Raw genomic sequence first — 26,854 nt, 5'->3', positions numbered from 1 at the left:
AAGTGTCAATTTAAAGACAGGTTTTTTTTCTACAGAGCACATGAAAATGAAGAAGTATGCCTCAAAACGTATCAAACCTTTTTGCCTGTCTTCAGAAATATCCCCATTGTGGCCCTCATCTTATGTCTTGACACACGGCAGGGCCCAAACAAAGGGAGCACCCAGTGGCTTTCAGAACACAAAATTTGCTTGAAAATGTTTTGCACAATTGTAATGGCATTGAGGTGCTAAAACAATAGAAAACCCCCCATAAATGACTCAATTTAGAAAACTAGACCCACTAAGATATTCATCTATGGGTGTAATGAGCTTTTAGACCCCCTAGTTTCTTGTAGAAATTAATGCTAAGCAGACGGGAAAAAAAAAAGTTTCATTTTTTAACCGCCTCCGGACCGCCTAACGCAGGATTGCGTTCCAGAGGCAGTCGTTTTGTTCCTCCTTGACGCGCCGGCGTGTCATCTCGCGAGACGCGAGATGACGCTCACAGCAGTCCCGCGCATGCGCATTGCGGGCCGGCAAAAGTTAAAGGAGTATTTAGTCACCAGCCTGCCAGCCAATGATCATCGCTGGCAGGCTGGTAATTAGGGATCGACCGATATAGATTTTTTAGGGCCGATACAGATAATTTGTGAATTTTCAGGCCGATAGCCGATAATTTATACAGATATTCTGGGAATTTTCATTTTTGAGAAAAAAAAAAATTTCCTACACAAATCTGCTGAAAATTAATATGTTTATTGTTAACGTGTTTTTTTTTTTTTTTTGTAAATCTTTTTCATTTATACTTAATATTTTTGGTTTTTTTTTTGTTTTGTTTTACTAACTTTTAGCCCCCTTAGGGACTAGAACCCTTGTCCTATTCACCTATCAGGGTGAATAGGATCTCACACTGTCCCTGCTGCTCTGTGCTTTGTGCACACAGCAGCAGGGAGCTGAACATGGCAGCCAGGGCTTCAATAGCGTCCTGGCTGCCATGGTAACCAATCGGAGCCCCAGGATTACACAGCTGGGGCTCCGATCGGAGGAGGAGGGGAGAGGGGATCCTGTGGCCACTGCCACCAATGATTAATAGGGGGGGGGGGGGGGCTTGGGTGGGGGGGGTGCACTGCGCCACCAATGTTTTTACTATTGCGATGGGGGGCGCACTGCGCCACCAATGATTAATACTGGTGAGCTTGGGGGGGGGGGGGGGGCGCACCACCAATGAAGATAAGTCTCTCATTCATATACAGGAGGCGGGAGCTGGCTGCAGAATCGCATAGCCGGCTCCCAACCTCTATGAGTGGTAGCTGCGATCCGCGGCACCTAAGGGGTTAACTACCGCGGACCGCAGCTGTTGCTCATAGAGGTCGGGAGCCGGCTATGTGATTCTGCAGCCAGCTCCCGCCTCCTGTATATGAATTATTTAAAGACTCATCTTCATTGGTGGAGCGGTGGCCACAGCCCCTCCCCTCCTCTTGTCTTCTCTCCTGTCATTGGCTTCCTTCTCCCCTGTGCTGCGGAGGGAACACAGAGAGCGCTGACAGCAGCGCGTTCTGTGTTCCCAATACGTTATCGGTATATCGGCAAAATAGATGCCGATACCGATAACGTTCAAAATCCTGAATATCGGCCGATAATATCGGTAAAACCGATAATCGGTCGATCCCTACTGGTAATTTTCAAAAAAATCGAATCACAAGCCAGTTAACACATTACATTTATAAATATAATGTGTTAAATGGCTTCTGTGCTCCTCTGCTGGTCCTTTTCATCGGTTGGTCCGAGCAGAGGAGCCAACATCACTGAGTACACACCAAACACTACACTTAGCCCCAGATCACCCCCCATCACCCCAATTAACCCCTTGATCACCCCTTTCAATCACTAGTGAAAGGGAAAAAAGTGATCAGTGTAAACGGTCACTTTTTTTCCACTAGTATTGACGGTTAGGTTTTAGGTTAGTTTAGGCCCCTTTGTTAGGTAGTTAGCGTCGGTTAGCGCCCAGCCCACCGCACTCACTGATTCGCTGATTAGCGTATCGCTAATCAGCATTGGTACTTTTATAGTATCTGTAAGCGATCAGAACTGATCACAGTCAGATTTATAATAGTATTAGTGTCACCTTAGTTCGCCCTCCACCCAAAACGCTGTGTTTGCCCGATCAGGCCTGATCGGTCGCCCACACGTGCGATCACCCACGCCCGACCCGCCGCAGTGACAAAAATTATATATTTTTTTTAATCACTGCACAATCACTTTACAAGCGCTGCAGCAATAAAAAAAAAAATCAGTTTTGATATTTTTATCAATCGCAGCGGCTTCCGGTACTTCGATAGCCTCCCATTAGTGAGACAGGCTTGCTTTTTTTCTTGGGTAGTCTCAGGAAATACCCCCTAAATTTAGTTGACCAAATGGCAAATAAGGGGTATTCTTCTGAAGAGGCCTACAGGCTTCTGACCCAGTCGGATGAGGAATGGGAACCCTCATCTGATGAATCCAGCGGGTCAGAATACGAACTGTAGAAAGCAGTGGCAGTCTGACCCAAAGTTCGGACGATGAGGTTGAGGTCCCTGTTACCACCAGGCATACCCGGCCACGTGTTGCTAGACCACAGGTTGCGCAGGATCCGCTTCAAGGGCAGCAGAGTGGGGCTGGCGCTGTCCGATTAGGTGAAGAGGCATACACCAGCAGCGCAGCCCATCCTGGACCTAGTACCAGCACTGCCATAAAACATGGTGAAGTGGCGAGCACCAGAAGGGCAGTTGAAGCTGGTACGGTGGCACGTGCATTAGTTCCCCCGTCGCAGCCACCGCACAGACAGGCCCGTAGAGCCCCTAGAGTCCGTGAGGTGCTGGCAAACCCTGATTGGCAGCCCCCAACTTCAGCTGCACCAGTAGTTCCCCCTTTCACCGCCCACTCTGGAGTTCGGGTTGAGACAGCTCAGATCGGATCGGCACTGGGGTTTTTTGAGCTGTTCTCGACTGCGGAGCTCTTGGACTTAGTCGTGGCAGAGACCAACCAGTATGCCACACAATTTATAACCGCTAACCCGGGAAGCTATTATGCCCAGCCTTTCCGGTGGGAACCCGTCCAAGTTTCCGAATTTAAAACTTTTCTGGGCCTTCTCCTCAACATGGGCCTGACAAAAAAGAATGAATTGCGGTCATATTGGTCCACGAACCCAATTCATCACATGCCCATGTTCTCTGCTGCCATGTCCAGGACACGATTTGAGACCATCCTGCGTTTCCTGCACTTTAGCGACAACAGCACCTCTCGTCCCAGAGGCCACCCAGCTTTTGACCGGCTCCACAAAATTCGGACCCTGATAGACCACCTTAACACCAAATTTTCAGATTTGTATACCCCTGAGCAAAACATCTGCATAGACGAGTCCCTTATACATTTTACCGGGCGCCTTGGCTTCAAACAATACATCCCAAGCAAGCGCGCCCAGTATGGGGTCAAATTGCATAAGCTCTGTGAAAGGGCTACAGGCTATACGCACAAATTTCGAGTCTATGAGGGTAAAGATCAGACCCTGGAGCCGGTCGGTTGCCCTGACTACCTGGGGAGCAGTGGGAAGACAGTCTGGAACTTGGTGTCACCCTTATTTGGCAAGGGGTACCATCTTTATGTGGACAATTTCTACACAAGTGTGCCCCTCTTCAGGCATTTGTTCCTAGAACAGATTGGCTGCTGTGGCACCGCACGACCTAGTCGCTGGGGCTTCCCCCAATGGCTCGTTACCACCCGTCTTGCAAGGGGGAGAGGGCTGCCTTGTGTAACGAAGAACTGCTCGCGGTGAAATGGAGAGACAAGCGTGACGTTTACATGCTCTCCTCAATTCATGCAGACACGACAATCCAAATAGAACGAGCAACCAGTGTCATTGAAAAGCCCCTCTCGGTCCACGACTATAATTTGCTCATGGGAGGGGTGGACTTCAATGACCAGATGTGGGCTTCCTTATTTAGTGTCCCGCCGCACCAGATGCTGGTATAAGAAGGTGTCTGTATATTTAATTCAATTGGCTCTGTACAATAGTTTTGTTCTCTACAGTAAGGCTGGGAGAAGAGGATCCTTCCTCAAATTTCAGGAAGAGATCATCGAGAACCTCCTGTATACAGGAGGTTCCGTGGCCCCATCCACCAGTGTAGTGAGCCGTCTACACGAGCGACATTTCCCCAATGTCGTTACTGGTACCTCAACCCAAGCGCCACCTCGAAAAAGATGTTGTGTCTGTAGCAGGAGTAGAATAAGGCGTGACACACGCTATTTCTGTCCTGACTGCCCTGCCCTATGCTTAGGGGAGTGTTTCCGGAAGTACCACACACAGGTACACTAAGCATAGGGATTACGTTACACAGGACAGGCACACAGGGCTCTTAGGGCCCTTTCACTCACAGCTGCTGCAAACCTCTCCTTTCACCTGGGACAAAGTGCATAATGTACTTCGCCACATCTCTGGGCGATTTGCGCTTTGCACATTGTCCCATGGGGAAGGAGAGGTTTGTCCTATAAAAAAGGTAAAAAAAAAAAAAAATCACCGGTAAGCAAAAAAGTTCATGTTCTGTTCCAAAAGTTCAATAAAGTTTATAAAAAAGTTAATGTTCTGTTCAAATGCCCCTCATTGAATACCTTGGGGTGTCTTCTTTCCAAAATGGGGTCACATGTGGGGTATTTATACTGCCCTGGAATTTTAGGGGCCCTAAAGCGTGAGAAGAAGTCTGGAATCCAAATGTCTAAAAATGCCCTCCTAAAAGGAATTTGGGCCCCTTTGCACACCTAGGCTGCAAAAAATTGTCACATGTGGTATCGCCGTACTCAGGAGAAGTAGGGCAATGTGTTTTGGGGTGTCTTTTTACATATACCCAAGTCAGAGCTGCTTCAAAATGCAGAAATTCAAATTTTTGTACCATAGTTTGTAAACGCTATAACTTTTGTGCAAACCAATAAATATATACTTATTGCATTTTTTTTATCAAAGACATGTAGAACAATAAATTTTGAGAAAAATTTATATAGAAATGTAGTTTTATTTTAAAAAAATTACAACTGAAAGTGAAAAATTTCATTTTTTTGCAAAAATTTCGGTCAATTTCGATTAATAACAAAAAAAGTAAAAATGTCAGCAGCAATGAAATACCACCAAATGAAAGCTCTATTAGTGAGAAGAAAAGGAGGTAAAATTCATTTGGGTGGTAAGTTGTATGACCGAGCAATAAACCATGAAAGTAGTGTAGTGCAGAATTGTAAAAAGTGGTCTGGTCATTAAGGGGGTTTTCTTCCCACTAATAGAGCTTTCATTTGGTGGTATTTCATTGCTGCTGACATTTTTACTTTTTTTGTTATTAATCGAAATTTTTCACTTTCAGTTGTAAATTTTTTAAAATAAAACTACATTTCTATCAATTTTTCTCTAAATTTATTGTTCTACAGGTCTTTTTTTTTTTTTTTTTTTTCTTACAAAGTCTCATATTCCACTAACTAAATATGAACTCACCATATCCCTCACGGAATACCTTGGGGTGTCTTCTTTCCAAAATGAGGTCACTTGTGGGGTATTTATACTGCCCTTGCATTTTAGGGGCCCTAAAGCGTGAGAAGAAGTCTGGAATCCAAATGCGTAAAAAATGCCCTGTGAAATCGTAAAGATACTCTTTGGAATATGGGCCACTTTGCTCACCTAGGCTGCAAAAAAGTGTCACACATGTGGTATCGCCGTACTCATAAGAAGTAGGGCAATGTGTTTTGAGGTGTATTTTTACATATACCCATGCTGGGTGAGAGAAAGATCTCTCTAAAAGTCAACTTTTCCCGTTTTTTTATACAAAGTTGTCCTTTTAGAGAGATATTTCTCTCACCCAGCATGAGTATATGTAAAAAGACACCCCAAAACACATTGCCTAACTTCTCCTGAGTATGGCGATGCCACATGTGTGACACTTTTTTGCAGCCTAGGTGCGCAAAAGGGCCCAAATTCCAATGAGTACCTTTTAGGAGGGCATTTTTAGACTTTTGGATTCCAGACTTCTTCTCACGCTTTAGGGCCCCTAAAATGCCAGGGCAGTATAAATACCCCACATGTGACCCCATTTTGGAAAGAAGACACCCCAAGGTATTCTGTGGGGGGCATGGCGAGTTCATAGAAGATTATTTTTTCTGCACAAGTTAGCGGAAATTGATTTTTTATTTTTTTTTCTCACAAAGTCTCCCTTTCCGCTAACTTGGGACAAAAAGTTTAATCTTTCATGGACTCAATATGCCCCTCAGCGAATACCTTGGGGTGTCTTCTTTCCAAAATGGGGTCATTTGTACTGCCCTGACATTTGAGGGTCTCCGCAATCATTACATGTATGGCCAGCATTAGGAGTTTCTGCTATTCTATATTGAGCATACGGGTAATGAGATATTTTTTTTTCGTTCAGCCCCTGGGCTGAAAGAAAAAATGAACGCCACAGATTTCTTCATTCGCATCGATCAATGTGGATGAAAAATCCCTGCCAAAGAAAAAAAAAAGGAGGGGAAAGGCGTCTGCCAGGACATAGGAGCTCCGCCCAACATCCACAACGCAATCAATTTATTAACATTAACTTTATATAACATTTGAAACAGAACATTAACTTTTATGAACTTTATTGAACTTTTGGAACATTAACTTTTTTGCTTACCTGTGATTTTTTTTTTTTTTTACCTTTATAGGACAAGCCTCTCCCTTCCCCATGGGACAATGTGCAAAGCGCAAATCGCCCAGAGATGTGGCGAAGTACATTATGCACTTTGTCCCAGGTGAAAGGAGAGGTTTGCAGCAGCTGTGAGTGAAAGGGCCCTAAGACCCCTGTGTGTCTGTCCTGTGTCACGCAATCCCTATACTAATAGTGTACCTGTGTGTGGTACTTCCGGAAACACTCCCCTAAGCATAGGGCAGGGTGGTCAGGGCAGTCAGGACAGAAATAACGGGTGTCACGCCTTATTCCACTCCTGCTACAGACACATCTTTTTCGGGGAGTCGCTTGGGTTGAGGTACCAGCAACGACATTGGGGAAATGTCGCTCGTGTAGACGGCTCACTACACTGGTGGTTGGGGCCACGGAACCTCCTGGATACAGGAGGTTCTCGATGATCTCTTCCTGAAATTTGAGGAAGGATCCTCTTCTCCCAGCCTTACTGTAGAGAACAAAACTATTGTACAGAGCCAATTGAATTAAATATACAGACACCTTCTTATACCAGCGTCTGGTGCGGCGGGACACTAAGTAAGGAGCCAACATCTGGTCATTGAAGTCCACCCCTCCCATGAGCAAATTATAGTCGTGGACCGAGAGGGGCTTTTCAATGACACTGGTTGCTCGTTCTATTTGGATTGTCGTGTCTGCATGAATTGAGGAGAGCATGTAAACGTCATGCTTGTCTCTCCATTTCACCGCGAGCAGTTCTTCGTTACACAAGGCAGCCCTCTCCCCCCTTGCAAGACGGGTGGTAACGAGCCATTGGGGGAAGCCCCGGCGACTAGGTCGCGCGGTGCCACAGCAGCCAATCTGTTCTAGGAACAAATGCCTGAAGAGGGGCACACTTGTGTAGAAATTGTCCACATAAAGATGGTACCCCTTGCCAAATAAGGATGACACCAAGTTCCAGACTGTCTTCCCACTGCTCCCCAGGTAGTCAGGACAACCGACCGGCTCCAGGGTCTGATCTTTACCCTCAGACTCGAAATTTGTGCGTATAGCCTGTGGCCCTTTCACAGAGCTTATACAATTTGACCCCATACTGGGCGCGCTTGCTTGGGATGTATTGTTTGAAGCCAAGGCGCCCGGTAAAATGTATAAGGGACTCGTCTATGCAGATGTTTTGCTCAGGGGTATACAAATCTGCAAATTTGGTGTTAAGGTGGTCTATGAGGAGCCGAATTTTGAGGAGCCGGTCAAAAGCTGGGTGGCCTCTGGAACGAGAGGTGCTGTTGTCGCTAAAGTGCAGGAAACGCAGGATGGTCTCAAATCGTGTCCTGGACATGGCAGCAGAGAACATGGGCATGTGATGAATTGGGTTCGTGGACCAATATGACCGCAATTCATTCTTTTTTGTCAGGCCCATGTTGAGGAAAAGGCCCAGAAAAGTTTTAAATTCGGAAACTTGGACGGGTTTCCACCGGAAAGACTGGGCATAAAAGCTTCCCAGGTTGGCGGCTATAAATTGAGTGGCATACCGATTTGTTTCTGCCACGACTAAGTCCAAGAGCTCCGCAGTCAAGAACAGTGCCGATCCGATCTGAGTGCCGATCCGATCTGAGCTGTCTCAACCCGAACTCCAGAGTGGGCGGTGAAAGGGGGAACTACTGGTGCAGCTGAAGTTGGGGGCTGCCAATCAGGGTTTACCAGCACCTCAGGGACTCTAGGGGCTCTACGGGCCTGTCTGTGCGGTGGCTGCGACGGGGGAACTAATGCACGTGCCACCGTACCAGCTTCAACTGCCCTTCTGGTGCTCGCCACTTCACCATGTTCTACGGCAGTGCTGGTACTAGGTCCAGGATGGGCTGCGCTGCTGGTGTATGCCTCACCACATAATCCAACCGCGCCAGCACCACTCTGCTGCCCTTGAAGCGCATCCTGCGCAACCTGTGGTCTAGCAACACGGGGCCGGGTACGCCTGGTGGTATCAGGGACCTCAACCTCATCGTCCGAACTTTGGGTCAGACTGCCACTGCTTTCTACAGGTTCGTATTCTGACCCGCTGGATTCATCAGATGAGGGTTCCCATTCCTCATCCGACTGGGTCAGAAGCCTGTAGGCCTCTTCAGAAGAATACCCCTTCCTTGCCATTTGGTCAACTAAATTTAGGGGGTATTCCCTGAGACTACCCAAGAAAAAAAGCAAGCCTGCAGGCCGCAGCGCTTGTGTAGTGAATGTGCAGTGATAAAAAAAATATATATAATTTTTGTCACTGCGGCGGGGCGGGAGTGGGTGAATGCACGTGTGGGCGACCGATCAGGCCTGATCGGGCAAACACTGCGTTTTGGGTGGAGGGCGAACTAAGGTGACACTATTACTATTATAGATCTGACTGTGATCAGTTCGGATCACTTACAGATACTATAAAAGTACCAATGCTGATTAGCGATACGCTAATCAGCGAATCAGTGACTGCGGTGCGGTGGGCTGGGCGCTAAATGACGCCAACTACCTACTAAAGGGACCTAAACTATCCTAAACCTAACAGTCAATACTGGCGGGGGGAAAAAGTGACTGTTTACACTGATACTTTTTTCCCTTTCACTAGTGATTGACAGGGGTGATCAAGGGGTTAATTGGGGTGATGGGGGGTGATCTGGGGCTAAATGTGTTGTGCTTGGTGTACTCACAGTGATGTGTGCTCTCTGCTGGGACCAACCGACGAAAAGGAACCAGCAGAGGAGCACAGAAGCCATTTAACACATTATATTTATAAATATAATGTGTTAAATGGCTTGCGATTAGATTTTTTAAAAATCGCCAACCTGCCAGCGATGATCATTGGCTGGCAGGCTGGTGACGAGCTCCTCCTGTAACTTTTGCCGGCCCGCAATGCGAATGCGCGGGCCGGCTATGCGTGTAATCTCGCGTCTCGTGAGATGACGCGCCGATGCGTGAAGGAGGAACAAATCGACCGCCGCCAGAACGCAATCCTGCGTTAGGCGGTCCGGAGGCGGTTAAAAAGCTCAGAAAGAAAAAAAAAATTATTATATATATCCCACCCTAAAAATTACCGACATGCCGACTAACAGATGGACAGAAACAGATGCCCACTGACCAACTAATAGATGGACAGTGACAGATGGCCTCTGCCTGCAAGAAACAGACGGACACATGGTCGCTAATGAATGGAGGTAACTAACCATCCCTAATAGACCCCTAATGATGGACGGCCATTGACTGACTAACAGTCGCTTACTGACGGGTGCCCACTACCCGCCAGTTACGGACGGACAGTTTAAGAAATGATTTTTCTTTTTTTGACAGTAAATCGCACAACCAGGACAGAAGTCTGATCTCTCTCCTCACAGAATAACTGCACTGAGGGGCGAGAGTAGCACAGCCTCTGTCCCGGCTTTGTTTAGTAAATATAATAGATGCAATCTCCATGATAGGGTTATCATGGAGACCACATGATCAGGGACCAATAGTAATGGTCCCTGATGGTCACTGTGCTAAAGACAGATCTTCAGCACAGTAACCAGTGAGCATGTCCGCGTCATTTTATTTTATTCTATGGGGGGGGGGGGAACTGCCCTTTATTAAACTTGTTGGGGCCACATTGCCCCGATAGGAGTGCTGGGGGACCTGATCGGGGCATAATTCACAAACTCTCCTCTCCTGAGAGAGAGAGAGAGAACTGTTATAAGGGCTGCTGCCATTTATGTTGAGGTACTGGGGAAGGAGGGGGGGGGGGGGTGAGGATCAGGACCCCAGCTTTCCCTTATGGGGAAGCTGGGGAACCCGATCCTCGCACTGGAGACTTTATCCCTCCTCTCTTACATGAGAGGAGGGAGAAAGTCTACTGTCGGCAGCTCTGCTGCTGGCATTTTCGGTGATCGCCATGATACATTGTATCACAGCCATCACGTTATCAGAGACCGCTTGTCACAGTCTCTGATCACTGCCCCGAGCTACCTCCGGTAGCTGCGGGCAGGGATCTCCTGTGCTCTTTTATAGCACTAGCTTGGGCTGAAGTGCCGCCATGAAGGTGGCGCACCAGCCCAAGGCCCCTTAGTGACCGCCGTAAAAACACCTATGGGTGGTCACTAAGGGGTTAAGAAAACTGCTTTATGGCAGCCACATGGGCCATAGACCCAATGGTCTGGGGGAAGGGCTCATTGACTTGTATAGGAGAGTTTTCTAGGCATGCTCTGTGACCTGGGCAAAGGTCATTGTACAAGAAAAGAATAGATAATCCTGGATCCTGTCTTATTTACATAGAGGTGATATCATTACAGGCAGAATTAGAATGACAGATAAGCCAGTAACTGCAGTAAAGACTACGAACTAGAACCTATTAGGCTTAGTGACCAGGGCAAACACTGCAGGATTGTATGGTTTTTGTTTACATTTAGACATGGAAAACTAATATCATTAAATATCATGTTAAACATAAAAATGTGATTTAAACAGTGTCATTTTTTGATGACACATTCCCTTTAAAGGGGTTGTCCGGGATCAAAGTAATTTTTAAAAACGTTAATAATCACCTTGATATTACGCAGTAAAGTCATTCTGATGCTCTGTGTATTTTTTTTTTCATCCTCTTTGCTCCTATGAGTCTCTAATACTGCTGTTAGTATTGTTTACATAGCAGCTCCTGTGCTATGTCATTTCCGGCCACACTGCCTTATGGGTCCCACAAGGCTGTGTGACTCTGCAGCTGGATCTTACAAGCCTTTCCACTCCCCCTAATCAGTATTCCGCCTCCTGCCACTCATACTCCTCATCAGTATTCCTCCCCTAAAACCACCTTTTTCTAAGCCTACAAACTGAATCCCTCCCTGCTTCCATGTATCTGCTCTCTGCTAGCATTGCATAAAAGATAATAGTGGCAGGGAGCTGTAGCACATCCCATTCATTGCAAATGACCATGGGAGGCGTGCACTATGCTAAATAGCATAGTTTGCTGCCTCCAATAGAGCCTCCTTCTACTCCTAACACTCCTCTATGGCCGGTGACATCATCGGCAGAGGGGGGCGTTCCTTAGTGAGGCGAGTTCCCTCCTCCAATACTGCCTCCTTCCTCCCAGACTAACGCCCTCTGTGCCCGGTGATGTCACAGAGGGGCGTGGTTTAGCTCTGACATTTCCCTCCTACTGACAGCCTCCTTGCTAGCTGCAGAACGATCCTGTGTGCTGGTGACGTCACCGGGCTCCTTGCTAAGCGGAAGGAAGAGGCTTAGCACACCAGTAAGGAGTCGGTACGTCACTGAATCTTTGAAAATCTGAACTTCCGGCTGAGAATTTATGAAAGAAATACAGGGCATCAGAAAACTCTGGCAAAGGTAGGACAGGAATGTATGTAATATTTATGTGCTTGTTGTACCCTTACAACAATGTCCCCAATCCCGGACAACCCCTTTAAGTACAGAAAGAGCAGAGTACAGAAATGACACATATAAAAATCTTTTTCCACAAAATGATATCTCAATCTGCTCAGCTACTCCTGCTCTATAACATATTTTAAAATGGTTAAAAAAAAAGCTCCAAGCTCTTTTCTTACTTTTCAGATCATGGTGCTTACCTGTGACCATTTAAAGCAGCATGGTGTAAAGGAGTGTATCCTGAGCTGTCAACGCAATTCACATTGGGTCCACGCCAAATGCTAGGAAATGAAAAAAAAAAAAAAAAAACATTTTATGTATATACCAATATACACAGAAAGGAACGCATAGCAAAAGATTTTTAGGCTACTTTCACACTTGCGGTAGCAGGGTCTGGCAGGCTGTACCGAGACAAAAACTACAGCATGCTGCAATTTCTGTCTGTCCGCCTCTTGTTTGCCGGACTTCCAGCGGTACAGTGGACTAGCGTTAGCAAGGATCCAGCAGGCTCTTCCCACGCTGGAAAAGCCTGCCGGATCCTGCTGCCGCAAATGTGAAAGTAGCCTTAGTGGATTAAAATAAATAAAGAATTACATTTTGAAAAGTCATTTAATCACAACTGCAACACAACAATACATCTGCATAGCTTATATTTCTGTCTTCTCGAACAGAACGAAGGCAAATGCAATAATTAAACATGGAAGCCATTTAACAATAAGGCATTCTGCATGTTGGAGGCTTAGAACAAAATAAGAAAATATAATGCTGAGAGGTATGAGGCTGCTAGCAGCCTAGTAAATTAAATATTTTTTACTGTAAATACCCTTTTTTGTCGGTAAGGCACAGCTACGCGGTGACTACTATTGTGCTACTACCTACAGGTTACCACAACACATCAGTCCACAGAGACTTGCTGGGTTACTGCAGGGTTACGTTCACTATCATTAGCTGTGATTGCAGAATGACAAATCCAATTTAAATGAATTGTTGCCAAAAGTCACTGTGTAGCCCTAACCTAAAGCAGAAATAAATACATTCACTTCAAATCAATTTCTTTTTTAAATGCATACAATAGGCTAGATGTACTACTGCAAATGCACTACAATTCTTGCTGAAACTAAGCCAAAATTCCCACACTCAGTCCTTAGGCACAGGGAAAGTGGTGTGGCTTCAGATGCATCTAAATTCAGGTGCACAATTCTAGCAAAATGTAATACACCTAAAAACGCAATAGCTGGAAAAATAAATCAATCATTGTTACAGCTTAAAAAAATTATATATATATATTTTATTATTATTATTATTATTATTATTATATATTTTTTTCACGTGTAATAGTGATTTAAAGTACACTGTAATCGGCTTCCCATTCACCATACCCGATAAACTGTGTAACCACCAAAAGTCCACCACCCTGGCATACTTATAGATGTATGTTTTTTATGTATTTCACTTACAAAATGTGTTTTGTGACATAGGTTATATGATTCGCTGTTAAAGAGGGCATGTCCTCTATTTAATGTGCTCTAAGTCAGTGTCTTGGTGAACATGCTATGATTAAGACCTCTTTAGGGCAAAACACGTACATAATTTTGTTCGAGTCCTGTCCATGTATGTACATGCATCAGTAAAGGATTAAATATTTTTATATATCCATTAGGAGAGCTGAAATCTGAATTTAATGGAGGCCAGTATGGCACCAGTGTAGGTGGTATTTAGTGTAGTTCCTGTCCTAAAGAGAGCGACGTGTCGTTGGCAGACAGGCACAAATTATTTTGTATAAAATGTATTTGCAAAAGAATCTCACATTTATAACGTAGCATTAAGATTAGTACATTTTCTATAGTGAGCATTGCACTATTGTATTTACTTTATTATTTGTGTTTGCAGAGTGCTGTTATATTGTGTTTGTTTTTGCTTTTGTGTTTTCAGCCATGGCAACGTGCACCTGCGCACTGGGATGTGCTGACTAACCCCCACTTTTTTTTTTTCTTTTCTTTGCAGTCTGCATTGGAGGTATTTCCGACTCCATTGTTCGTGGACTCCTAACTAACCTGTCTGTCCCATAGGCTGATTTTAATTAGTTCAAGTATAAAACTGTAGACTGCTCTCCCTGAATTTAATGAAAGCCATTTGGCACCAGAAGAGGCAGAATACAGAGTCGGCTCAGCATGCATGTGGAACCTGTATTCCCTGAACTTAATGGAAGCCAATATGGCACCAGAGGAGGCAGCATTTAGTTTAAGTTTCTGTCCTAAAGCAATTGCCTTGTCGTTGGCGGACAGGCACAAATGATTTTGAACAAAATATATTCACGGAGCGGTGCCCAGGAATAATGGTGAGTGCTGGGACATCGCTGGGCACCGCTCTGTGTAGGAAAAGTCGTATCATTGGTGGCGCAGTGCGCCCGCCCCTCCTCCGCCCCTCTCTTCTCATTGGTGGCGGCGGCAGCACAGGGGGAGGGAGGACAGCTTCCTTCTCCCCTGTGCTGCTGAGAGAACATGAGCGCGCCGACAGCAGCACGCTCATGTTCAGAGATACTAGACTGCGCAGATACCGGGATAAAAGTATCGATTGGGTATCGAAATTTCGATACCCGCAACAACCCTAGTAAAGAGTGCGCATCCCTAAAATATCAGTGACATCCAGTGTACTTTTTCCATAGACGTTGTCCACTTCTGACAGTGACCTTACCAGGGCCACAACTGCTGTGTAACGTGTGCGCTTCAAAAATGTATCTGTGACACCCCACTGAGGAAGGGGTGATTTTAAGCCCCGAAACGCGTTTGGTTCAAGACCCCCCTGATGGATCGGAATATCATCTGCTGAATAACTCGATGCCAAACCAATCCTGAAAACTAAAAACCCGACGCGCTACTAACAGAAATCACTGCATGGCTATACAGCAAATCAACACGTGCAAACAAACATCAGCGCGGGAGAAGGTGGGTTCGAGTTCGTAAGACACCGGCTCCTCGTTATACCGGAGCGGCATCCAGAGCTACTGAAGGATACGGTAGAGGCACCTAAGAAGTTTCACAGCAGCATACCAACCGGAATATCAGAATTGCAAAGCCAACTATTGAAACAACTCAGCGGGGCGCCGCTGACCAGTGAGTACAGGGGGACGCAGCTAAACAATTACTGAGATTTAATACATATTTATTGCATCACCACTGCAATCGGAGGAGATGCGAAAAATGCTATTGTTCAGAGAACCCGTATAAGTCACTATTAGAAACGCAGATTCACAATTCAAGACTATTGCTGTGTTATCTATTACGGAGGCTCAATCTTGTACCATCCCAGATTATATATATTTTACTTCACATATATTATATATTTTATAGTCTGTACTCAGGTAGATTTTATACAAGTTTAGAATCTTTCATGCACGGATTTTAGGATATTGAATATGTATGTGATTTTAGGACAATAACGTCTTAAGGTACTTTCACACTTGCGTTTATCTTTTCCAGCATAGAGTTCCGTCACAGGGGCTCTATACCGGAAAATAACTGTTCAGGCATATCCCCATGCATTCTGAATGGAGGGTAATCCGTTCAGTTTGCATCAGGATGTCTTCAGTTCAGTCGTTTTGACTGATCAGGCAAAAGAGAAAACCGCAGCATGTTACGGTTTTCTATCCAGCGAAAAAAACTGAAGACATGCCTGAATGCTGGATCCGGCATTTTTTTCCCATAGGAATGTATTAGTGCCAGATCCGGCATTCAAAATACCGGAATGCCGGATCCGTCCTTCCGGCCTGCGCAGACCGGTAAAAATCTGAAAAAAGATACAAGACGAATCCGTCTGTCCGCATGACAAGCGGAGAGACGGATCCGTCCTTGCAATGCATTTGTGAGACGGATCCGCATCCGGATCAGTCTCACAAATGCTTTCAGTCAGCGGCAGTTCGGCGGATCCGGTGGCCAGTTCCGACGACGGAACTGCCCGCCGGATCACACTGCCGCAAGTGTGAAAGTAGCCTTAGCTTTATCTATATATCGTTATACACTAGTGTTTTAGCATAACAAATAATACATTGTATGGTTTCCATATATTGAGAGTGCCCAGTATTTTTATTCATATATTGTCTCCTCTATATATACCATTGATACATCCTCTGCTTTATATAGCCATACTATAGTTATGTATATAATATGAGAATCCGGTCCATCTTTTCACTCAAGTCCAATTGGGAATTTGGTCACACCCCCATTGGGGATATAAAAATCCGCATCTATGTGGGATAATGTTGATAGCCACTGATGAAGAAGCAGGCAGCTTCGAAACGCGTATGGCCAATTGCGTTATCCTGAGAAACTTTGACATCTAATGTAAACATTGTGACCAAGTACCTACAAGCCAGCAAGAGCACGCTGAAAAATTGGAACTCCTGCACACAAACTTGTCATGTGGGACGCCACGTGACCCGCCGGACTACACGTGATCTGCCACTCGGAAGAGACTCGCAGATCGCGAGACAAGCCTTAGACTTCGGCAGCGAGTGGAATCCTAGTAAGCCGGCTGATATTTGCAAAAAGAGATGCAGAGGACACGGTAAAACCGAACCAACTATTCATTGTTGCGATTATTCCTACAAACTGTAACCTTGTTGGACAAGGAGTAACATCTATACAACTGCTTATTGTACTAAACGGTACTAACCAATGGACCCCTAATTTTGATAATACTATTGAAATAGACACAAACTGAGACATATTGGGTCACAGGAGACTTGATTGATTAATGAATTCTACCATACAGGAAAGTGTCTTGATATAACCCTCATAAAGGAGGACCATTGGGATATAAAATAACAATCTAGCCTACAGTTATATGATCCCAGGAGTGTGTAGGACTGTTAATCCATCCTGGAATTTTAACTCAATATCTTACTTTATGTTTTATCCCTCTTGTCTGTTTATTCTTTACGGTAAGAGCAGTGAGACTATGGAACTCTCTGCCTGAGGAGGTGGTGATGGTGAATACAATAAAAGGAATTCAAGAGGGGCCTGGATGTATTTCTGGTGTGTAATAATATTACAGGCTATAGCTACTAGAGAGTGGTCGTTGATCCAGGGAGTTATTCTGATTGCCTGATTGGAGTCGGGAATGAATTTTTTATTCCCCTTAAGTGAGGAAAATTGGCTTCTACCTCACAGGGTTTTTTTTTTTTGCCTTCCTCTGGATCAACTTGCAGGATGACAGGTCGAACTGGATGGACAAATGTCTTTTTTCGGCCTTATGTACCATGTTACTATGTAATTTATGTCGATCAAGGATGTTATCTGCAACAACTAAATAAACAAATTGGTTTGCTCTCTCTATCCCTACAGACACAGCCCTTATTGGGAGGTGTCTGTTGGAATATAGCCACTATCGGGAGGTGTCTGTTAGAATACATCCTATTTTTACATTGTATGTTTTTAACTCCTTGTATAATTTTTGGGAATTTTTAACTGTGGATATAGCAATAATAAAACACAGATTTTCTATTAACAATTCCGGGTGATAGAGTGCCTGTTCTACTACAATTCATCAAATCCTATTTTCTGAGAGGACTGTGGGGTAGTCCTGGAACACGAGAACCTAGGTCCACTAGATGAGTGGGGTGAGCCGCTACCTACAAACTATATTGGGATAACATCACTAAACTTTTAAAGCTAGTGCACTATGCTAAATTAAAACATGTTCCCATGTGCTTTCTTTCCACAGACGCAGAGAAGTTATTAGACCGGATGGGATGGCATATGTCAAGGCTGGCCAACCTGCGGCTCTCCAGCTATTTCAAAACTACAACTCCCATCATACCCAGACAGCCTACAACTATCAGCCTACAGCAAGGCATGGTGGGAATTGTAGTTTTACAACAGCTGGAGAGCCGCAGGTTGGCCAGCCCTGGCCTATGTTGTTCACTGTTCTTAGACATGTTGGCCTAGGTGCAACCATGCCGTCTTGGTTTCCATGGCAACAGGACGCCTTCTCAGGCATCCTGCTGTCCATGGTGCTGAACAGATCTGTGTTAAAGGCATAGATCTGTTCAAAGTGTAAGTAAAATACAGTGCAGTACCCTATATAGTGTACTGTACTGTATTATACAGACATCAGACTCACCGGATCTTCAAGAACCAAGTGGGTCTGGGTCAGAAAAATGTAAAAAAAAAAAGTGAAAAAAGTTTAAAAAAAAACATTTATCACTGAATAAAAATTAAAAAAATAAAATACACTAGACATATTAGGTATCGGCGCGTCCGTAACGACCTGATCTATAAAACGGTCATGTTACTTTCCCCGCACAGTGAAAGCGATAAAAAAAAAAAATTAAAACTAGAGGAAATTGAAATTTTGCCCACCTTACTTCCCAAAAAAGGTAATAAAAGTGATCAAAAAAGTCGCATGTACGCCAAAATAGTACCAAACAGTCATCTCATCCCGCAAAAATCATACCCTACCCAAGATAATCGCCCAAAAAACTGAAAAAACTATGGCTCTCAGACTATGTAAACACTAAAACATTATTTTTTTGGTTTCAAAAATGAAATCATTGTGTAAAACTTACATAAATAAAAAAAAGTATACATATTAGGTATCGCTGCGTCCGTATCGACCGGCTCTATAAAAATATCCCATGACCTAACCCCTCAGGTGACCACCGTAAAAATTTTTTTAATAAAAACGGTGTAAAAAAATCCATTTTTTGTCATCTTACGTCACAAAAAGCGATCAAAAAGTCATATGCACCCCAAAATAGTGCCAATAAAACGGTCATCTCATCCCACAAAAAATGAGACCCTACCCAAGATAATCGCCCAAAAACTGAAAAAAACTATGGCTCTCAAACTATGGAGACACTAAAACATGATTTTTTTTGGTTCAAAAATGAAATCATTGTGTAAAACTTACAAAAATAACAAAATTGTATACATATTAGGTATCGCCACGTACGTGACAACCTGCTCTATAAAAATACCACATGATCTAACCTGTCAGATGAATGTTGTAAATAACAATATTTCTTGTTACCTTGCCTCACAAAAAGTGTAATATAGAGCAACCAAAAATCATATGTACCCTAAACTAGTACCAACAAAACTGCCACCCTATCCCGTAGTTTCTAAAATGGGGTCACTTTTTTGGAGTTTCTACTCTAGGGGTGCATCAGGGGGGCTTCAAATGGGACATGGTGTCAAAAAAAAACAGTCCAGCAAAATCTGCCTTCCAAAAACCGTATGGCATTCATTTCCTTCTGCGCCCTGCCATGTGCCCGTACAGCAGTTTATGACCACATATGGGGTGTTTCTGTAAACTACAGAATCAGGGCCATAAATAATGAGTTTTGTTTGGCTGTTAACCCTTGCTTTGTAACTGGAAAAAAAAATATTAAAATGGAAAATCTGCCAAAAAAGTGAAATTTTTAAATTGTACCTTTATTTTCCATTAAATCTTGTGCAACACCTAAAGGGTTAACAAAGTTTGTAAAATCAGTTTTGAATACCTTTGGGGGTGTAGTTTCTTAGATGGGTTCACTTTTAGGGAGTTTCTACTCTAGGGGTGCATCAAGGGGGCTTCAAATGGGACATGGTGTAAATAAACCAGTCCAGCAAAATCTTCCTTCCAAAAACCAAACGGCACACCTTTCACTCTACGCCCTACTGTGTGGCCGTACAGTAGTTTACGGCAACATATGGGGTGTTTCTGTAAACGGCAGAGTCAGGGCAAAAAAGATAGTCTTGTTTGGCTGTTAACCCTTGCGTTGTTAGTGGAAAAAATTGGTTAAAATGGAAAATTAGGCAAAAAAATGAAATTCTCAAATTTCATCCCCATTTGCCAATAACTCTTGTGCAACACCTAAAGGGTTACCGAAGTTTGTAAAATCAGTTTTTGAGGGGTGTAGTTTATAGAATGGGGTCATTTTTGGGTGGTTTCTATTATGCAAGCCTCGCAAAGTGACTTTAGACCTGTAGTGGCCCCTAAAAATTGGGTTTTTGTAAATTTCAGAAAAATTTCAAGATTTACTTCTAAACTTCTAAGCCTTGTAACATCCCCAAAAAATAAAATATCATTCCCAAAATAATTCAAACATGAAGTAGACATATGGGGAATGTAAAGTCATCACAATTTTGGGGGGTATTATTATGTATTACAGAAGTGGAGAAACTGAAACTTTGAAATTTGCAAATTTTTCCAAATTTTTGGTAAATTATGTATTTTATTATGCAAAAAAAATAATTTTTTTGACTTCATTTTACCAGTGTCATGAAGTACAATATGTGACGAAAAAAAACAATCTCAGAACGGCCTGGATAAGTCAAAGCATTTTAAAGTTATCAGCGCATTTTAAAGTTATCAGCACTTAAAGTGACACTGGTCAGATTTGCAAAAAATGGCCTGGTCCTTAAGGTGAAATAAGGCCGTGTCCCTAAGGGGTTAAATCTAGCGCTGTACTACTTAGTACTAACTTCTTGGCAGTCAGGCGGCCGGGTGGGCGCTCTTAGCGTAGCTCACTACGTCACGCACCTGCTCCGCCCACTTTATGAATGAAGCAGGCACCAGGCCCCGCTGCCATTACAGAAACAGATGCCGGCCCCCATTCCCTACACAGGGACACTGTTACGGGGGGGGGATCTCATCCACAGATGCCCCCACAATGATCCCCCATAACAGTGTCACCCACAGATGCCCCCATAACAGTGCCACCCACAGATGCCCCATAATAGTGTCATCCACAGATCACCATTAGTTCAAAACCCACCAAAAGCACACCTTTTGGTTCAAAATAATTTTTTCTTGTTTTCCTCCTCAAAAACCTAGGTGCGTCTTATGGGCAGGTGCGTCTTATAGGGTGAAAAATACAGTAATTAATTATAACTTTTTGTGAATTGGGACATTTAAACTTGCTTTTTTTATTTTTTATTTCAATTTAAATCTAGTAGGAGTCAGAGTCGGTTCATTTTTTGCCGACTCCAGGTATCCAAAATTGCCTCTGCCTCCGACTCCACAGCCCTGCTGCTAACTACCAACCTGTTTCTAACCTCCTTGAACGTTTTGTCTACTCTCACTTAATAAGCTATCTCTCTGCAAACTCTCTTCTTGACCCCTTACAATCTGCCTTTCGCCCTCTTCACTCTACAGAAACTGCCGATCTCCTAACAGCAAAAAGAAATGGTGACTATTCTCTACTGATTCTGCTGGATCTCTCTGCAGCGTTTGATACCGTAGACCATAAACTCCTCCTCACCATGCTCCACTCAATTGACCTTAAGGACAAGGTATTCTTAAATCAGACCCAGATATTGGGGATATGATAGGCGATGTACCTTTAATTACGTACAGACGTGGACGTAGTTTGAGAGATCGCCTGGTCCACAGCTTCTTTCAGGGCCCGACTACATCCACATGGCTGAGTACCAGCCTTAAAGGGACCTTCCGCTGTGGCAGTTGCGTGGCTTGCCCTGCAATCCAGACTGGCGCCACATTTATCTGTAGCGTCACTGAACAGAGATTTACGATCAGATCATTTGTTAATTGCAAAACAAGAGGCCTGGTATATTTGGCCACTTGTACTTGCGGAAAGCAATATGTGGGGAAAACCACAAGAGAATTCCGTAGAAGAGTAGCAGAACATCTTAATGACATCCGCAAAGGGGCGGATACCCCGATTGCTAGACACATATCGACCATGCACAATGGTGATGTGGATGTCATCAAATTTCAGGCTGTGGAGGTGGTCAGAAGATCACCAAGAGGAGGCGACTTTGATAGGCGTTTATTACAAAAAGAGACACAATGGATTTACCGCCTGTGTACGCTCCAGCCCCAGGGACTGAAGGAGTATAATTCCTTTGTGTGTTTTCTCTAGATCCCTGGAGGGGAGGTGCAACAGGGGAATATTAGAGGTGATGACATACTGCCCACGATCCATGTGTCCCAGCAGGATTGACCAGTAATGATCTCATGTTATCAGATCACCTAGGCCACTGATGGGGCCAGGAGACACTAGGGGCGGGATAGTGCAATTATTGGTTGTGAATACTCATACCACATTATACCACGCACTGCCCCTTTTATGTATGAAGGGATCGTCATGTACATCAGCCTTATCACAGCATCGCCATCCAGTAAAAAATGCTGCTGGGTCTTCCCTTATCCTTCTGTATCGTCTCCACCACTACCGATTGATGTCCTCAATCATTGAAATAAAACAAATAAAATAAAAATAAAACAAAATATAATGCGGTTCATACCACTGTATGATCCCCGTCCCGATCGGTGCCATACCAATGTCGCCAGGATAGTAAGTCGCCGTGTATATTTACTCTAACTCTAATGTAGAATGTTATTACATTCATCTGGGCCGGTCTCATTGAGGGGGCGGCACAATGGGGGCGGGATGGATTATGCGGCGAAGCCGCGCCTCCTGCATCCTCATTGGCCGCTCTGTAGGCGGGGTTCAGTAGAGGGGAGGAGGACTCTCCTCATATTCTGTGCACCTGAGCGGCCGCGTTCGGCCACCTCGTACTTACAGCTGCAGTCTCTGTAACGGAGGCTCAGCAGCTTTGAATATTTATCCTGTTAACCACAGATACACGCTCTTGACGAGCCTTATGGCGAAACACGTCGAGTGTGGTGTGGGGATGAATTAATGTTCATATGCATCTGCATTGCGCTCACACTGCAGTTGAGGTCTGCGGTTCTCAGCCCTCTGCAAGTAAATGAGCAATGGCAATCCAGTTCTGTCTGTTTCACCCAGCTTAGCTTAGATCCAGTGATTCGTGTTTGCAGGGCCGACTCTCAGACATCCGTTTTACATGAACGGATGGATTCAATTGAGATCGGCTTCTGCAGGCAGATGTTTATCACTGGATTAGTTTATCCATAACTTTAGTCGAGGGATCATCAGCTGGCAGTGATTCAGAGCACTCTGACCGCGCTATAGTGCTTACTTCTGTGGATCCAATTAGCACGGCCCTATGGCCCTCTACTTTAACCTGCAGTACAGCACTAGCCTGCGGCACTTCTGGTGACCCCATCCGCAGTCGTATTTACCGTACATGCGGTTTATAGGTCCTCATCATCGACCCTATACTGAGTGGATGGCGTCCTAGAATTTTAATATAGGTTAGCTCCCCTTCCCTTTGTTTTTCTGATTAATAAAGTAAATGTTTTATCAGAAATATAGCGTTCCTAACGACAGTGCTTTGTGCCTTAACAGCAGGGTGGATAAAAATCAATGATTTAAAAAATTAAAAATATTCTGATTTTTTTTTTTATTTAAATCTGATTTTTTTTTATATAAAATGCTTTTTCCAGGAAAATCTATTACCATCCAAAGGTTATTCCATCATGAAATAAAGATTCTTTTTTTAATTATGTAGAATAAGGCTGTATATGTTTAATTTTTTGGTAAATAAATTCCAATAATCCATTCACAATGTCATGCTCTTCCAGAGGTTTTTCTAAGATTATTGGGCAGTTTCTCTGCCTACAAGATATCATCACAGATGCTTTGTTTACTTTTGCAGTTCTCAAAACTGAATTTGACTCAGCAGAGATCACATGCCTCTTCTTCACAGCAAAAATGTTATAACATGAACAGAGTTGAGAAAAAGACCTTAATCCTAACTTCTACAAACCTATGAATACAGAATCAACCTAATCAAACTAATATGAGAAGTTGTTATTCTAAAAATCTACATGCATATTATAAGTTATACCACCAAGAATTAGTCTTTATGTAGAAAACTATGATTTAAATCCAGCCTTACTGACTAGTGATTTAAATCAGTTTGATTTAAATCAAATCCACCCTGCATAACAGCTTAAAGGGGTTATCCGAGTTATTTTTTTGTTCTTTCTATGTTCCTAACTAAGCAAATGTAACAGCTTTCCAATTCACTCACTTTATCTGCAGTGGCTGGTTTCTCAGATTTGACTGAGGGTCACATGACCTGTGATGTCAGCTTCTCTCCCTGCTCTGATAAAGGTCGTTTACAAGCCTGTAAAGGAGACGTCACTGTGCTGGCCACGCCCCTTTCACTGCTGTCTACTCTCTGCTAGGATTCTTAACCCCTTCAGCTGAACAGACTGCAGGCAGTGAGGAGACAATTCTGGGCACTGAAGCTGACATACTAGAGAGAGCATTACACAAGAAGGTAGGGGGAAGATCCTGTGTGTATTAGCAGTGTCATTATATAGGTGGGACATGTAGTCCTACACATACAACATGCGGCAGAGTCTCCCAGCACTCAGGGCAGCTCTTGTATTCACTCCCTTAGCAGTGTCATTATACAGCTGGGACTTGTAGTCCTACACATACAACATGCTGCAGAGTCTCCCAGCAGGCAGACATGTCACTCAGGGCAGCTCTTGTATTCACTCCCTTAGCAGTGCAGGGGGAGGGGCAGAGATTGTTTTTATTGCATGTAAACAAAGGGCCAGAAAAGAACCAGGGAAATGAGGAAAAAATACATTTTTTTTTTGCATAAAACTTGCTTAGATCAGTTATATATCAGATTTTCAGTGCTATATTATTTTTTTTTCATAACTCGGACAACCCCTTTAAGGGATTTCCTAACAGATGTGAACACAGCCTTTGACAGCCTAATTTTGTTTAGTAATTTTTAGTAGTGCCTGTTTAGGAGACTTTTGTGCCTCATTTAACAATTTAGAAGTTTGAGACTATATCTGCAGTTGTCTACTTTTTGTGACTTTTTATCGATCTTATGTAGGTGCACCCTTTTTATGACTGAAATATTTGCAAATACATAGATTACATTTACCGGTAATCTGTTTTCCACAAGCCTATGACAGCACCTGTGAGAAATCCTCCCCCTTCCGGACAGGAAAGAGGAACTTCCCAGATCTTTAAAAGGATCCTCCTCTCGCCACTCCTCAATTTGTGACAAGATCGACAGGACTGAAATAATTGCATATACAGTGAAACATTCACTTCTATTACATACATATGTGCGCCTAAATCTACATGCCCCCCCTTCCTTTTTTTTTTTTTATATACATAGGGTGGGGAATAATGTAGGTGCTGTCATGGGCTCATGGAAAACGGATTACCGGTAAGTGTAATCTATGTATTTCCATTACGCCCCATGACAGCACCTGTGAGACTAAAATAGATGCCTAGGGAAGGGAAGTCAAGACCAAGTCCTGACTAGATGAAGGTCCAACGTGTAATGTTTATAAAAGGTGTTTGGAGAGCTCCAAGTCACAGCCCTACGAATAAGATCAATGGAGGCACAGCCTCCCTGAAATAGAATGAACTGAGGGGCCTTCCTCCACTCCTTAACTAAGTTTTTGCAAACACACCTTCTTACATCTAGTTTATGGAACCCCTCTTCACCTTCATTTTTGGTGTTCTGGCAGAATGAAGATAATAATTATCTCTTGGGATCCATGAAAAACAAAACTACCTTTGGTAGAAAAGCTGGATCTGGTTTGAATACGATCCTGTCATCCAACACAGAGTTATAAGGAAAGGCAGATAAGGCGTAATCTCCCCAACCCGTCTAGCTGAGGTAATTGCCACCAGAAAGGCTGTCTTGTATGATAACATTCTTACAGGGATGGAATCTTAAGGTTCAACTGATCTTGAAGTTATACTAGAAAGGACCACATTAAGATCCCAAGGGGATGATCTGGGCCTAATGGACAGATTCAGTCTGGAGGATGCTCTTATAACCTCTTTATCCAGTGATGAACTGCCAATCTAACCTCAAAAAAAGCACCAAGTGCAGAAACCTTAACTTTTAAGGTACTAGGTCTTAACATTTTATTAAGCCCTTCCTGTAGAAAGTTTAAAATCAATGGCATATCTGGGGGAAAGGATAGATGCAAGTCTGATCTGGAAAAAAATAATAAAGGCTTTCTAGATTCTCAAATATATATCAGAAGTAATCATTTTCCTGCTAGCCAGAAGCGTACCAATCACCTGTTCTGACAGACCACTGGATCTAAGGCATTCCGTCGTCAAATGTTGTTTTGCTACTACCGGATGAAGTAGAGGCTTTAATACAACAATTGTATCTCTCTGTAGGTACCCAAGGATCTGAAAGGGACAGTCTCCTTAGCCGCGTGAATCACACTCTTTTTGGCCAATAGGGGCTATTAATATTAATGTAGCATCCTCCCTCCTGATTTTCTGAATTACTCTGGGTAGCAGGCCAGAGAGGGAAACGCATAACATAGACCTTCACCCCATGGATGAGACAGAGCATCTATCCCGAGAATGATCCGCTGAACTGAGAGAGAAAAAACTATTACACTTGCTGTTCTCTTTGGAAGCAAAACAGGTCTATTGAAGGGGTCCACCATAAACCCATTATTTGGTTGAACACTTCCTGACAAAGGCACCACTTCCTCTGTCTGACCCTGTGCCTGCTTAGTAAGGCTGCATGTCGCACTGTCGTAAAATATCCTCACATGTTTGTTTATTAACCACCTCCGGACCGCCGAACGCAGCGACGCGTCCTGGAGGTGGTTGATTGATTGTTTCCTCCTGGACGCGCCGGCGCGTCCTCTCGCGAGACGCGAGATTTCGGTCACAGCCGGGACGCGCATGCGCATCGCGGGCCGGCAAAAGTTCGAGGAGTATTGCATCAGCAACCTGCCAGCCAATGATCGTTGCTGGCAGGTTGCTGATTTTTAAAAAACCGAATCAGAAGCCAACTAACATCTTATATCAGTAAATATAAGGTGTTAAATGGCTTCTCTGCTCCTCTGCTGGTCCTTTTCGTCGGTTGGATCCAGCAGAGGAGCAGACTGAACTGTGAGTACCCACCAAACACTGCCCTTAG

General features: G+C 43.9%; 1 protein-coding gene across 1 annotated transcript in view; it reads right to left on the bottom strand.

Moving 5' to 3' along the window:
• Positions 1-26,854, bottom strand: part of ANKS1A (ankyrin repeat and sterile alpha motif domain containing 1A) — a 913,309-nt gene that overhangs the window by 852,805 nt on the left and 33,650 nt on the right. Inside the window, 1 exon segment of the mRNA XM_040424152.1 lies at positions 12,242-12,322. Coding sequence (XP_040280086.1) covers positions 12,242-12,322 — 81 coding nt within the window.

This window comes from Bufo bufo, chromosome 3, assembly GCF_905171765.1.
Source record: "Bufo bufo chromosome 3, aBufBuf1.1, whole genome shotgun sequence".
Lineage (NCBI taxonomy): Eukaryota > Metazoa > Chordata > Amphibia > Anura > Bufonidae > Bufo > Bufo bufo.
The sequence above is the reverse complement of the archived record's forward strand: the minus strand, read 5'-3'. Positions and strand labels throughout refer to the sequence as shown.